A 14,941-nucleotide genomic window follows, 5' to 3' on the forward strand; every position below is an offset into this window, starting at 1 on the left:
ACCCAAAGCCCACCCCTGCAGCCCCTCACAATTAAAGCATGACAATACACACACACACACACACACACACACACACACTGTAAGAGCACTCATTTCCTAAGCTCATCAGTTGCATTTTGGCCCCTTACCCTGAAACTAGACACACTTCAAAGTCAGATCAGACAATTCAATCAGTGTGACAAAAAAGGCTTCATCTAGGCTGACAGAGAGTGAGAAAAGCTAGTTAGACATTATTTAACCAACTGGGAAAGAGAAAGCCTGGAAATGTACTGTATCATTGGTCCATTCATCCTATTAAGTGATGCCAGCTGAGCCACTCAATGACTGAAGGAAATCTTACCTCCTGATTCAAGCTTGTCCCATTCTGCTAGTCTCCTCAGATAAAATGAACAATGGCTAAAAACTCTCAGAGCACTGGAGGGTCAGGCAGTGGTGCCCAGGACAAGCCCGCCTTTGAAAATAACTGAGAGGCTTTAGTGCATAACTTCCTCCCACTGAAGTGAATCACATGAGGCTCTCTATAGAGGTCCTGATTTGTGAATGACTTCACTACATTTCATACACAGTGTGGGTACAACCACACACACGCTGCAAAAAAATAACAAAGTAGTACTGAAATAAGAGCAATTCATTATTTCTGACTCATGATATAAATATGTAAGCCTAAGTTTCTACGAGAAGAGCAGCCATTCGACCGTTACTCTGGTCACTTGTTAACTCATAACTTCTGCAAGCATCGTAAATTACGATTAACGTAAACACGTTAGGAATGATAAGTTTTGACGAATGGCTTAAAAACAAAACGCCGAAACCAAGTATAAGACTTCAACTTGCCTCATGAGTGCTGCCAAAGGTTAGTCAACAATCAATTCACCCGCTGCAAGTGATGCTGTGTTTATTAGGCGACTGCGCATGCTCGAGTGATTTACCATAGCAACGAAGTTTAGCTTGTGACTTGAGAACTGCTGGACAAAGTAAAAGTAGACTAGTGACTAGATTAAGTGTTTGTTTTATAACATTTCAGAGAATAGTGACACATTCAGTGTTTGTTTTGTCAAATAATTAAAATAGTTACAAAAAACATAAATCCTCACATTTGAGAAGCTGTTCAATGTCCAGAATTTTTGCATAAAAAAATACTGAAATGATTATCAGAACAGTTGCCATTAATTTTCTGTCATTTGATCAGCTAACCTTTTCAGCTGTACTTGTATATATTGTTGGTGCAGTGATATTTTATAAGCTCTTCATATATTTTGTATGTAACTATTACGGCCCTAATGTTAGGGGCCGTGTGTGTGTGTGTGTGTGTGTGTGTTGTGCTCTCTCTCTTTCCAGGTAATCGTCCTGCCCTGAATTCACATCCGCTCCTAATGAGGAGGGGAGGGGGCTCAGTTTGTTAATTTATTGTGTTTGCAAATCCTGAATAAGCACACCTCAGTGAACTCCAAAGAACACAACAAGACACTTGTGATGTTTTATTATGGCACACACAACATGTAACCATATTCATAGAGTATGTATTCAGAAAGGAGAGCATTTGTTTTTTGGTATCTATCACCACATTAATATCAAATGCCAGAACAGCAGTTATGGTAAAGAAGAGGAGCCAGGGACGATTAAGTCTTGTTTTTTACTGTGGGATGACAGTGAGGTTTAAGGAAATCACTCCAACATGGTAATATAGTGTTCAGTGCATTTCTTAAGGAAAAAAAACAAACAACTCCATTTGGGCAATATGTAATTGTGTGAATGTTACACCCAGAGGGCTGAGATACGGGCCATTCAGAGCTTTGGTGGTGGAGGCTGTGATGCCCCAACAGTGCATATAACAGTTATTTATAAAGTTATGTCGCTATAACATAAAGAGTTTCTCAACTTTGTAGTCCAGATGTGCAGATGCAGATCTGAGATATTTTTAGCACTGATACAATGATATTTTTAAAATATAAATATTTTTATATAAAATAAATATAATTAGCTTTGGAACGCACAATTTATGTATAATCTATTTATCATGCTATTTAAATCAAATTCATATGATTTCAATGTGACAACTCTCTTATTGCTGGGTCCATAAGAATTATGTAAATATTGAGACATCAGGAGTCATAAGTCAGGACCAATAAATGTTGAGAAACTCTGCTCTAACATAACAAAGAAGTACATGCAGTAGAGACAGTGATTATGCAAAACATTCATACAAAGGAACAGATGAAGCAAAATCTGTGATTTGGCCCTTAGACTTAGCAAAAGTTAGTCAGATCCCAGCCCGTTTTGGAATTAACAGTATTTTAGAATAAAATATACACTGCTGTTATAGGTTTACAGCAAGATATAATTTGAGTCAACTGCAACAGAGAAGAAAGAAGAGAATGATCAAAGAGGAATGGCACAGACCTGAAGGAGAGTGTGTGGAACTGGTCTTTACAGTTTGTACAGTTTGCTCACTGCTATAACATAATGTACTCACACACGCAAACACACCATGAAAAGACAACAGGCACCTCCTTTGAATCACCTGCATTTCTGTACTTTGTTTCTGAAACATATCTTTATCAGGATTACATCTTTCAGATACACGTGCTGCTATAATCAAACTGAACTATATATTTCAAATGAAATAAAAGTGTAATTAGAAGCCACGATGAACTTCACCTTCGTTTACGGTCAGTAAAAGACGTCATCTGTGCAATGAAAAACGAGCTGCCAGGAAGCTTGTAACAAACAAAATATCAACCTTCATCTTCCTAATTAGAAACTTAACGTCTTATAGTCAACCAAATGAAACCACTGGACCTAGTTATTTATTCAGAGGAGGTCTAATATATATATATATATATATATATATATATATATATATATATATATATATATATATATATATATATATATGTATGTATGTGTGTGTGTGTGTAATTATATAGGTTATATTTTATATATATATATTTTATATATTTATTTTAGAAGTTATAATCTATTATTTTAATTCTATTTTGGGGTTTAAGATATATTTTGTGACCTACACAGAAATGCCAGCTGAGAATTAATTCCAGTTTGACATACAATTCATGTTGCATAACATTATACTTGTTATGCAACTTGATGTGTCTTTCTTTCATGAACAAGTACTGTGTGTCCTCTGCCTATCATGAACCTTTTTCGTCAATGTTAATCAGCTGCAACTGTAAGTATGATATGTCAGTATGTCAGCGAAAGTGCAAAGTGAAGTAAAATAAACAATGACTTGAAAAAAAAAGTGCGACCAGGTACATGACAGTTATGTTTTGGTGGATTTGAAACAGACACCAAACCCGGTCCTGCAGTGGGAGTTTAAACGACACCAAGAAACCACCACTACCTCAAATTAAAGTTAACTGACATATCTGAAACACGATCACCTGACTGCAGGTAAACAAGTCTGTCACTGCTGGAGGAGGGGAGGGCGGGGCAGTCAGGTAACACCCAGATGGTAAGGCATTCTGGAAGAGGATTGTGGAGCCTCTGGCTTGGTCAGCTGTCCTTCATTTTCTCACTTTCAGGTTTCTGTCATGTTAGCATGTTTACATTCATAAAATTTTTATTACTGTTGTGGCTGTTCAAAGGCCACACCCAGCTTGTCATAGATCTCCTTCAGCAGCAGGAGAGCTGTATCCTCAGATTCCCTGACAGACAGACGAACAGAAAGAGAAAGAGAGAGAGAGAGAGAGAGAGAGAGAGAGAGAGAGAGAGAGAGATGGGAATTTATTTACACCAAAAATTAAAATCAGCAATGAAGATTTGAAAGAGCATTAAGAAAAAAAAAAGAAATCTGGAACACAAAATAAAAGAGCATAGTTATTGTACTCCACTCCTTTGAACAGTTATGCATGACTCACCAGTAACACAGATGAGACTGGATGGCAAACAGGTATTCATTAAAGCTCTCAATGGGTTTTTCCTGAAGTACGTAGTCAATCCTTCGTCCTCCATTCAACATCCCCACTTTAATCTCTGACTGCTCATTCTGCTCTGCTGACACTGAGGATTCTGCCTCCTCACACACTCCTGCAGGGACAGAGGCCAAAACAGATAAGGCAGTATTGGCAGACAACAGACAGTAGAAATAATGATAACAGCTGGCCAGGTAAAATGAGAGCAGATAGGATAACAGATAGGAAAGAACAGAGTAGCTGCTGCTGTCTGGAGCAAACCAAACAGAATTTATAAAATAGTGCAGGTTAAACGCAACACAGTGCAGTTTCATTCACCTCTGCTCTGCAGGTAAATATAACTCATATTAATCTACAACCCAATGCCCTTCATTTACTCCAGAGATAAGTCAGTGGCTGAATGCTGCAAAAATATATAGTATATGTACTCTAGGTGTCACCAAGAACAAGCATACTTTGCTCACATACAGTCCCAGGATTAGATGTGTTAAAATGTGCAGGGAAGTACAGTTAAAAGAAGCTCCATAGATTTAACTGTTACATCTTGAAAAAACAAATACAAGTCCAACAAATGCTGCAGGCATAGGTTAAATTTCAACTGCACTTGACCAGAACATTTTAAGAGCTGATTTATAGATGCTGTAACAGGTTTAAGCAAGGTGTGATTGTTTTTAATTGACATTTTTACTTTAAATGGACCTGTTAACTTGTTTTGGCAACATTAAGTGCAAGTATGACTGAGTCAGTAAGGTGGATCCCTGTTGTGATGAATGATGTGTTTGTTGGTATGTTACGAACACACTGTTGTCTTAAGGGTGATCTCACAATGACACTCAACAGAAACCTAATGAACTGCAGATAACCCTAAACTGCTGGTTGCTTCTTTCTCATACATTCTGAATGGATATTTCTGGCACCCTACTTCTGCATTTACTGTCTTGTACTTTTGACATATGTACTCCTAAGTTACATTCTGCTTCACCCTAAAAAGTCCCATGTTTGGGGTCTTGCAGTCCTGTTAAGTGGGTGAGGCAAACAAATGACAGTTGCATAGGCTGAAGCTATGAGTCTTCTTTAAGAGTGAAAAGCTGACAAAAAAAAATTTGGTGTAATTTAAATCGTAATTTAATTCTCTTCTGACGGCAGCTGTGTTGCCTTTAACCCATAATGAACTGACATATTTACTGCTTCAGGTGGTTTAGAAAAGGGGAGGATGTGTACCTGCTTGTAGCTACTGTACGAGACCTACTGCTGATGAATGACATTACCTGCTGGTTCAGCACCAGCCAATTACTCTTGTTAAAAAAACACAAGTGTGATCACTACTACACCAGTGTTATGTGTTCAGTGTACCATGGGCAGTCAATGGGTTCAACCAATCAGAACTGATAAGCAGAGAGGGAGGGAAAGGCCGGAGGGAGGTGTCAGTAAATTAAACTTTAGATTAGATGTACAGCAGCAGAAATGCAGCTAGGCATGTGGGAAGGAGGAGCAGAAGAGTAGTGAGAGCCTGCAGCAATAATGACTTACATTACATAACATTTGCTCTTTGTGAGGGAGCTAATGTGCCAAAGTAAACCATAGTAACTAAATAGAATAGTTTTTTAAAATCAACACTGCAGATAAAGTGGTATATTTTCTACAATTAATGAAGTTGTGATAGTATTTTTTGCCTTTCTTTAAATAATAGAAATTTTCCAGATTCAAGCCAGGGAAATTAAACATAAAGGCTGGATGAGAGACAGTTTATAAGTGGCTCATAGGCTTTCACTGAAGCGTGCAAGCTTACAGAGAGGTCTTTGAGAGAAACCAACCAGTTCGCAAAGCAGTTGGTAAAAAAGCTAGAAAGAGCTCTTTACTTCGTTTTTTTCATGTATTCTATCCAAGTGGCTGTCCTGGCTTACCTTGGAAGTAATGCTTATGAAGGGCCCTGGGCCACTCCAGTATTTTAGTCCAAAAATCATCACTTTTCTCTTCGTTCTTAGCAGAAGCAGTGACTGCCGCTGAGGCTGAGGTTCAAGGTAAAATGGTAAGGGGTGAGGGGCAGTGGGAGCAACCAACAGATAGAAGAAGAAGAGGGGAGGGCAGGGTGGCGACATGCAGAGAGGGATGAAAGGAGTATGAGGAGACAGGGTTAGACACACTCTTCTACACACTCCCATACACACACAACATACGCAAATGCAAATAAAAGCGTTTTTCTACCCTGTGTTTCTTGAAGGTTTCTCTCTATCGTATTTTCTGCTGCCTCCATGGGGGGCAGTGCAGCAACAGGTAGTCTGGCAAAAGACTGCCACGCCGTCCGTAATGATCCCAGTACATTGTTCTTCAAATCCATGCTCATACGGGTCAAGCTGTCCTTTAGTTCTACAAGACAAAGAGAAATAGAGGTTTTCATTAAACAAAAGCTCATACCACAATATTGTTTAACAAAGGCTAGGAAAGAAAAACAGACAGGCATACCCAGGTGCATCCTCTTGCGGCCTTTATGGTGAGGGATCAGCATTGGCTCCAGATCCACCTCTGAAACAATCATGGGCTCTATCCGATAGGCCACAGGGTCGTACTACACAGCAATAAAGGAGAAGAGATAAATGGAACTTTCAATAAATGACCTCTTTCATTATGTAAGAAGATAAATATTCCTATAAACGCTGTAGCTGTGGCAAATAAGAGCTCGTATAATCCTTTTTGGGGTTGAGCACAGGAAGTGCGCATGAATGGGTAGTAAATATGTAATTACTCACCGGGTGGTAGATATTGTAAAAGCTCTTGCAGGTTGGGAAGGTGTAGTTTGGATCGATGCGTTTAAGCCCGCGGACGGTCAGGAACATTCCAATGGGAGAGCCAAATGCAAAAAACGTCTGAGGGTGGAATGCCAGCTGCGGGTAATCAATGGATACCTGGGGAGAGAGGGTGGGTTTGGAAACATGTGTGCTATTAAATTTGTTAAAGTATATTATGGTTTAAACACAGTTACACTTTAAGAGGACACATCTACACATCCAGTAAGACAGATAAAAATGACATAATGCTCATTGTGATGTTTGAAACATTGACACAAGCATTCGTAGCATCAAGACAACAGCCAGGGAGCATGACTGCAAGTAAGAGGGAGACTGGGGTACTGACCACTCATGCAGGACTGGATGAGCACAGACACAGAGGGTAGTTTTGGATTGTCTGACTCAATGGGACAAATATGGCAGTCTCAATCACAGCATAGTGTGATTTAGCCATGGAAACCCCATGGCTCATAAAATAGCTAATATAAATCATTTGCCTTGAGTTCTTCCTGACTAGACTGGACTGCATATGATGAGAAACTCCAGACACAGTGAGATCAAAGAGAGCTATGGACAAAGCCTGAGAACATGGGGACACCATGTGAGACACACCTGTCCCTTGGCTATGCCTCCATTGGTCTGCCCAGGCAAGCGGGGGGAGGAGGAGGAGAGAAGCAGGGATTTGATGCATTAAAGCTTTCAGCTACTGGTACACTCAAGCACAAATACTCATACTGAATCTGCGTGTGCATGTGTGCTACCTGTCCGATACCCACGTCGAAGTATTCATAGTCTACAGCACTGGTGACAGACTGTGCCCTGTGAAACTGCTGTTGCTGCGCAGTCAGTCCTGAAGACTGATAACCATCATGATCACTGTTCACTTGAGGTGGAACTTGTAACCCTGGTGCCAGACGTGCTGTCTCTGTCTTGCAATCCTGTTTAGAGTGAGAAATAAAAAATACTCTAAAATGACATCTGAGCTGTAAATATTTTATTTGGAAAAGAACAGAGCCCCCCCTCCTTTTTCAAACCCAAAGGTGAAACAAAACTCGAAACAGTTTTTGACTGTGTCTGACCTCTGGAAGCCATTTCCTCTTGACGTAGTTCAGGAGCTTCTTACGAGGTCCAAGGGGAATTCCTAAAACTTTGAGATCACTGTCGTGGCAAAGAGCCTAAAAGCGGAGAAACATAACTTTTTAACTATGCATTACACTTGAATTTATATGTCCAATGTATGTGTGTGTGCATTACCAGGGATTCAAGGTCGAGGTTTTCTGCCTGCAGTGTATCCAGGTATTGCTGTAGACCCAGTTTGGTCAGAGTCTGCTCCAGTGTGTCACAGTTTGGACGACAGGGCTCACCAGAGGGCACCTTACAAAAAGGGAGGGACATGTATCTGCATGTAGAGAAGTATCCAATTTTTTTTCATCAGTATACTGATATTATCTTTTATTGTGGTTGTTGTTGTACCCTCTCTCTGGCTTCTGAACCAGTCCTCTGATTGGTTAGCATGTCGAACAGGATCAGCGAGCCTGAGGAATGAGATACAAAGTAGAGGAATTGAAATTCAGCATTTTTATGTTCAATATGTTTATGACTGTGTGTGTGTTTCTGCATGTCTAACCTAGGCTATGGCCCACTACTGAAACTGCCCCGCTGAATTCTGGGTGTCTCTGTTTAAAGAGGGTGTGCAGCCTGTTGATCTCTGACGCCACTGTGTCCACTATGGTCTGGCAGTAGGTGGGGCTGTTATAGAAAAACAGGTCCAGCAGCGTGTCATTGGTGAAATGTCTCAGCCTGCTGATGCTGGGAAGAGTGATCCTCTGGATGTCCCTGGAAAATAATAAGTTTGACAACTTTCAGCAGGTAATGAAGATCTAATTAGTTTTGTACAACAGGGCAATCTTGTTTTGTCCACTCTCTATCTTTCCTCATACTTACTCATCCACACCAGTGGCATCCCCGTGTAGTGCGCTGTGCCAGTTGACTGGGAGGAACTCAACTCTGCCCACTTGCCCGTCCTGCTGAGCACGCTTATAATGAGAGGCCAGGAGGGACAGGGAGGCACTCCTGAAGTCATTTACTGGAGAGAGACAAGATGACACAGAGTCATAAATACACATAAATACATACATATACATAAATAATGAATATATAAACACACTCACCACACTGTATGATGGACCTGAAGCGCAAGTCACATGCAGGCCCGATGCCGTGCACCATAAAGACAAGGTGGTCCACCTTTTCTGGTTCACCTAGGAACACACAGACATATGATGAGCCCAAAAGTGCTGACTGTGGGTAATGCATTCTGAAACTGGTTTATATTCCAGTACAACTCTTGCAGCACACCCACACACATACCATCAGGTATTTCTACAGAGATGTTGTCTACTCCCCTCTTGACCGTTCGAGGTCGGGTCTGCTCCGAGGGGGAGGACACCCATTCATCCTGCAATCCTATTGGCTGATACTGCATTATCAGCTGAGGAAGGAAGGAAATGAGAAGGATTTGTGAGAGGAAAACAATATATATATATATATATATATATATATATATATATATATATATATATATATATATACACACACACACACACACTATGTTATAGTATTTAATTAACTAATTAACTATGCATAACGATATTTTAACAGCAGGCCTTACTTTGGGATTGTGTAAGATAACAGTCTCTCCAGTGGGAAACTCCAGTTTCCTCTTCCATTCGCCCAAGGTCACTGCTATCATATATGCCTCCTGAAAAAAAAGGGAGGAAGGGTAGGAGAGGAATCAAAAGCCACTGAGGAACAGGCTAATTTAGGAGGGGAACAATGTCAGAAGCTGTAGGAATTAGTGGTGTGGTGGAATAAGCTCAGTGTTGGTGTCAAGACTACCTCCAGACTTTTGCTGAAGTCCTCGGGGTAAGGCATGAACCTGGTGTCTTTATCTCCTTTGTAGAACCAGGTACAGCGGCGGACTTCAGCGGGAGCTTGCTCCCAGTACACAGCGTAGCGCTTCCTCTCCCTGACGTGTACATCATACCGCTCTCCATCCACAGCCACCACCACCTCCTCCTCCTTGTCTCCTGTTGCAAAGTAAACATGCAGATGTTGAAACTAGATTTTATGCAAAGTTTCTACAACATTCAAAGTATCTACAACCAAATTCAGCTGCCCTCAATTCAACCTTTTTTGGATAACCATGACCTGGATGACTGAGAAACTTCACAGACTACTACTTAAAGGCTACAGTCATTTTGGAAGATGACTAATGAATGAATAAGCCATATAACTGGCAAAGAAGTTACTTTTCAAGATTAACTCTGTTGACTCAGAATTTATGCACAGGACTATGCTGTTACTTTGCAGCAATCACTACTCACTGACTCTGGGGCTCTGCAGCAGCACCAGGAGGATTAGTGCAGTCTTCTGGAATAATATGGACATACTGTACCTTGTGTAGGAATGTGGGCAAAAACATTGCTATCCTGTCTCATTTTAACGAGAGACTTATACTGTCACATGGAAAGACAAGAACTTTGTTGATGGAGCCCTTCCATATAATTTGTGGAAAGTCATATTTTTTAATTATTTGGAAATGAATCACTGCTGTTTTTTATTGCTTTATATTTTTCTTTGTGTTGTGGTATGTGTGACTATTGCTTTAGATATTCAATATGTTTAAGCAATAACCCCTGCACATAACCTTATGTAAAACCAAAAGAGATTAGATTAGATTTTTAAACTTTGGTTTTTGCATGGATTACACACTTTAACACAGTTTAACACAGTGTGTTAGTGAGATTTAGAGGTGCTGTTAGGTGGATTTTGTTACTTTTTTTTTTTCAGCAAAGCTAACCAGCTGCAGCCTGTAGCTTCATATTTACCACAGGCTATAGAGATTAGAGTGCTATCAATCTTCTCAAAAGCTAAAAACTGCTATAAACTATTTACATTTAAAATTCCAAATAAAAGTATTATTTAAGACATTTTCTTAAAAGAGCGCCTTGATTTTAAATGACCATTTCAATTAGAAGTGTAAATATGAATACCATGGATGTCAACACTGAATAAATGTATTTTTAGGAAAGTACTGTATATTGACAGAAATGAGGCTCACCTAAAACCTCCCTGAAACAGAACTTCAACTTGCTGTTAAACTGCTAGTAAGAGCGGGCATGTCCTGTCAGGAGAGTCAAGTGCCCTATTGGGCATCAGGCCAGTGCTGGCAACAGTAATGTTTTGACATTTTATCCTTCTCACAGCTGTTTATAGCAAACTCACTCTTTACCTTCTGATCACATACCTATCCTGATAAGCCATTTAAACAAACAGTATATAATGTAGATATAAAATATATTCACACACACATCCCCTCCCTCTTACCAGTGTTGCAGGCCCACTCTAGTTTGTCAGAGTCTTCTCTGCTGAAAGGAAGCCAGGAGGTGCCGTCATTAGCCCGTCGACAGAAGAACCAGTGAGGCTGCACTTCTTGGTAAGGAGTTGGGACCGACTCCATGTCAAGCATCTCAAAGGAGGACGTGGAAGAAGGAGAGGCCTCATCCACCACAGGCGACACCTGGAGAAGAAGATGCAAACATAGTCAAGAGGTTAAATCAATATTTCTTCCACATGTCAGCAATATTGCTCAGTTACTGAGTTAAAAAAAAATCCTGTTATATTCACTGTAAACACCTGTGTTTTCCTTCTTTTGAACTACTCACTGTTCACTTCTGTAGCTTCCAGAATAAGTTAATATTGAAGTCTGAGCTAAGTCTGCCCACTTCCATTAAGCTCCTATCACGGAACCTGAGACAACATCAGACAAAGCAAAGGACAGTTGCACAGGAAAGGATCAGGCCTCCTCTTGGCCAGAGGAACAAAGCTCTGTTTTAGTCTTTCCTCAACTACAAGCTATCTCTTGTCTCCTCTTCCTTCCACTGCTGATACAGCTACAGCTTGTAAACAACCTATTTCCACTGAATAGCTTACAGTCGCAAACAACACTGCCAGTAATACTTTTGGTATTCTGCTGCTCCTGTTTCAGTGTGATGAAAGAGAAAGCCTACCACTGCAAGACATAACAACCAAACTCCCGCATTATACATCAGCCAAATCAGCAATCCGATTTGTAATGTAACACGCAAGACTAAGAATAAACTAGAATGTGAATGAACACCCTTCCTATAAAATAAGAATAAATCTATTGATTTCCTTGTAAGTAATTCCTTCCTCTGTGTGCACTGCTCAGCAGGTTTCACAATAACAGACCATAATGTATTATATAGTATTTGGCTGCAGGTCAGTCAACATATAATTCATAATACTCAATCCAGGTACATATGTATTGTGTTTCTAGCTTATCATTGACAAAAAGACACACACTGACACTAGCCCTGGACTCCATGCTGATTTTAATGTCTCCCCTGGACTATGTGCTGTGTCTAAATATTTACAATGTGTGAACACATTAAAGCGGAACAGTATGTTTTTCTACTCTGCCCTACTACTATACAAAAAGGGGAAGAGAATGCAGCAGGTGTTACCGCCTGAGAGGAGAGGAGCACAACTGCACCACTGTTTCATCAGGGAATCTGATTTTCTGAGCAATGAATTGTTTTATAAAACCTTATCTAGAGGCACATTACAATTTATCATATGATAACTGCATTTTTGTTACAATGGTAGTCAACGGTTGCACTTTTTCAAATTCATAATCACTTGAGGAGTGAATTCTGTCTCTACAACTACAGACTATTTTTGTACAGGCACGGCCTTGACATTCCACGACTAGGACCAAAGCAGCCCTCTGTGCCGCTGCAGCTCCTGTCTCAGAGATGACAATAGGACTGAAAATAATATTTAATATAGATAACCTACTGACAGTGGTTATCTGCGAAATGATGATAACTGGGTCTTTATTGTCTTCTCTGACAATAAACGTAAGACAGAACAATGTAAGTGCAGAATCTCACCATCACAAGTGTTAAATAAAGCTTCATTCAATTTACGTCAATGATTCATTGTCACTTTCTCCAACAGAAGCTGCAATATGTTCTGTAGCTGTGTCTTTTTTATCATTCAAACTTATGGACACTTCTTGTTATACAGTAAAAACTTATCAACTACTCTTTTTGCATTAAAAATAAGCCATACTACTCTTTGTGCAAAGTTTGCACAAAGTCTCTATGCCGATTCCGTGAGGTCTGTTTTCCATCAATTTGTTGTCATCAGTCATATCTGTGATGCCTAACCATAACCTCATAACCTGACCTAAATCCTATCTCAAATCATGGAGGGCAGCGCTAAATGAAGCAGATTATGACAATCAACAATGTTACAGCCATTTACAAAATCACACATGCACCCTCACCTGATCCTCAGATGTGTTCCCTGGAGCCAAAGTCTGACTGGGGTTGTCAAACAGGTCTTGGGTGTTGACGTTTGGGGCAGCCTCAGATAGACCCCCCTCCTCACCAGGACTGAATGACATTAGCACAAAACCTGACCCCAGCCCTCAGTTCTGACCTGAGGGGGGCAGGGTGGGATGGTGGGGCACGCAATCACAGGATCTGCAACAAGCCAGCTGCACATGGAAACCGGGGGCTGAAAGACCAGTTAGTTACATAATGTTTTTGGCCTGTCAAACTTGTAAGCAACGGTGTAGTGATACAGTCACTATTATCAGAGCATCACAGATGAGGGGATAGAAAGAAACCAGCTCTGAGGAAAACGCCGGCAGCTGATTCATCGGTCAATAATGTTAATAATGTTTCAAGCTACTGAAATTATAAACATTTAGGTTAATGTGTCAGCTAATGCTAACTGTTAAGTCACACAACGGGGATATCATGAGTTATACTAATGCATACAGCACAGCTAATGTTAACGGTTATTACTGTCGCTTTCTGCTAATCTGAAGAATGCAACAAACACATCACAGAGGCCAAAGGTTGTTAACGTTGGTTGAGGTTCATGCTAGCTGAGTTGTGATGGTTGAACGGGACACAACTGTTAAATTCTCCATTCTCACATCCCGTTGAGTGTTTTGAACGTTACAGGATTAATAACAGACAGTCGTTAACTTAAACTCACCGACAACTTCATATACATGAAGAGGATTTGTTTACGCAGAGGACTTGTTTTCGCTGTTTAGCTCGCTCTGGTTAGCTTGGCTAACCAAGGACAGCCTCCTGTCAAACGCTGCCTAGTTACGGTGTTCTCGGAAATTTGAAAATTATCAGAATATCGTTCATGAATGACCACACAAACGGACAAATAAAGGTTTTAAAAAATACATTTTACGGAAGTAGTTTTATGTTATACCCCTGTTTTCAACTTGTAACAGTTAGAATGTGAAATACGTGAACACAGTCATCAGCATTAAAAAAGATATTTCTGATAAATCGATAAAATAGTACGTTACGTCTTAATTCCGCTGCACCACAAACTAATTAAGCGTTGGTTAAATTCAGGGCAAAATTGCCTCCAAAAACATCACCCACTGTGAAAAAGAACAGAATTATATTTAGAATAATGACATTTACCAGGAGCACTGAAGGCAACACGAAACACCACAACATCACCAGGCCACCGCCCCCAAATATTAACCTGACGTCATGAATTTATAATAGGCTATTGTGAGTTTGGTTATTTTAATCTTTGATTATGTACAAATATCGGGTTCCATTAATGCATTGGAGGGAAAATTTAATTTAACGTGTTTACCTGATAGTTACTGTGAATTAATTTTCAAACACATCCAGTTGTATGCTGTAACTTACTCACACAACGTTTTACAGTCACATGTATGTTGAACAGGTGAATATTAATAAGCAGATGCATGTTTTTCAACTGAGTGACAACTTACACCGAGCTTGAACATGCCGTAGGTGTTAGTTGGAATCCCAGTTGTTGGTAAACGCCTGGGATTTATCTCAAGGTATTCACCAGATAAGCCTAACCCAGAAGTCTTGGCTGGTTGGTTGGTTGGCTGGTTTGGACTTAAATATTCACAGGTATGTGTAAAATGTGAACTTAGTGGGTGTAGACTTCTCAACAATGAGAGAATAACCACATCACAAGACACAGACACACCCACACCCTTTTGTCTCAGGGGTTTTATTTTCGGTTAAACTGACTTCACTATCATGAGTCAAGAGTGTAACATAGAGGATGCACCCATTTGGCCCCACTAGACCTTGGACTATGGGAACATGT

At 40.2% G+C, this 14,941-nt stretch overlaps 1 protein-coding gene across 2 annotated transcripts; it reads right to left on the reverse strand.

The window, feature by feature from the left end:
- Positions 1-1,465: 1,465 nt before the first annotated feature.
- On the reverse strand, positions 1,466-13,947 carry ddhd2 (DDHD domain containing 2). 2 transcript variants are annotated; one of them, XM_018669530.2, is made up of 19 exons: positions 13,817-13,947; positions 13,095-13,327; positions 11,108-11,300; positions 9,617-9,807; positions 9,390-9,479; positions 9,089-9,209; positions 8,890-8,979; positions 8,663-8,804; positions 8,346-8,554; positions 8,192-8,253; positions 7,973-8,092; positions 7,798-7,893; positions 7,480-7,656; positions 6,680-6,835; positions 6,396-6,498; positions 6,138-6,299; positions 5,837-5,941; positions 3,879-4,047; positions 1,466-3,665 (listed from the first exon to the last, which is right to left on the reverse strand). In XM_018669530.2, the coding sequence occupies exons 2-19, from the start codon at positions 13,212-13,214 to the stop codon at positions 3,584-3,586; spliced, it is 2,388 nt and encodes a 795-aa protein (XP_018525046.1). In that variant the 5' UTR covers positions 13,215-13,327; positions 13,817-13,947; the 3' UTR covers positions 1,466-3,583. The 2 variants fall into 2 exon arrangements, with proteins under 2 accessions (XP_018525046.1, XP_018525048.1); XM_018669532.2 differs by lacking the exon at positions 5,837-5,941.
- Between the last annotated feature and the right edge of the window lie 994 nt (positions 13,948-14,941).

Source organism: Lates calcarifer, linkage group LG13, assembly GCF_001640805.2.
Source record: "Lates calcarifer isolate ASB-BC8 linkage group LG13, TLL_Latcal_v3, whole genome shotgun sequence".
NCBI classification, from domain to species: domain Eukaryota; kingdom Metazoa; phylum Chordata; class Actinopteri; family Centropomidae; genus Lates; species Lates calcarifer.

What these genes read in the sequence shown, in the direction of transcription:
- ddhd2 (XM_018669530.2), bottom strand. Translation starts at nt 13,214, where the DNA reads ATGTCATTCAGTCCTGGTGAGGAGGGGGGTCTATCTGAGGCTGCCCCA. An exon ending in GTTCAGAAGCCAGAGAGAGG is followed by an intron (nt 8,093 to 8,191) that starts GTACAACAACAA and finishes CCTTTTTGTAAG; the next exon opens with GTGCCCTCTGGTGAGCCCTG. An exon ending in CCGCAAGAGGATGCACCTGG is followed by an intron (nt 6,300 to 6,395) that starts GTATGCCTGTCT and finishes TTTGTCTTGTAG; the next exon opens with AACTAAAGGACAGCTTGACC.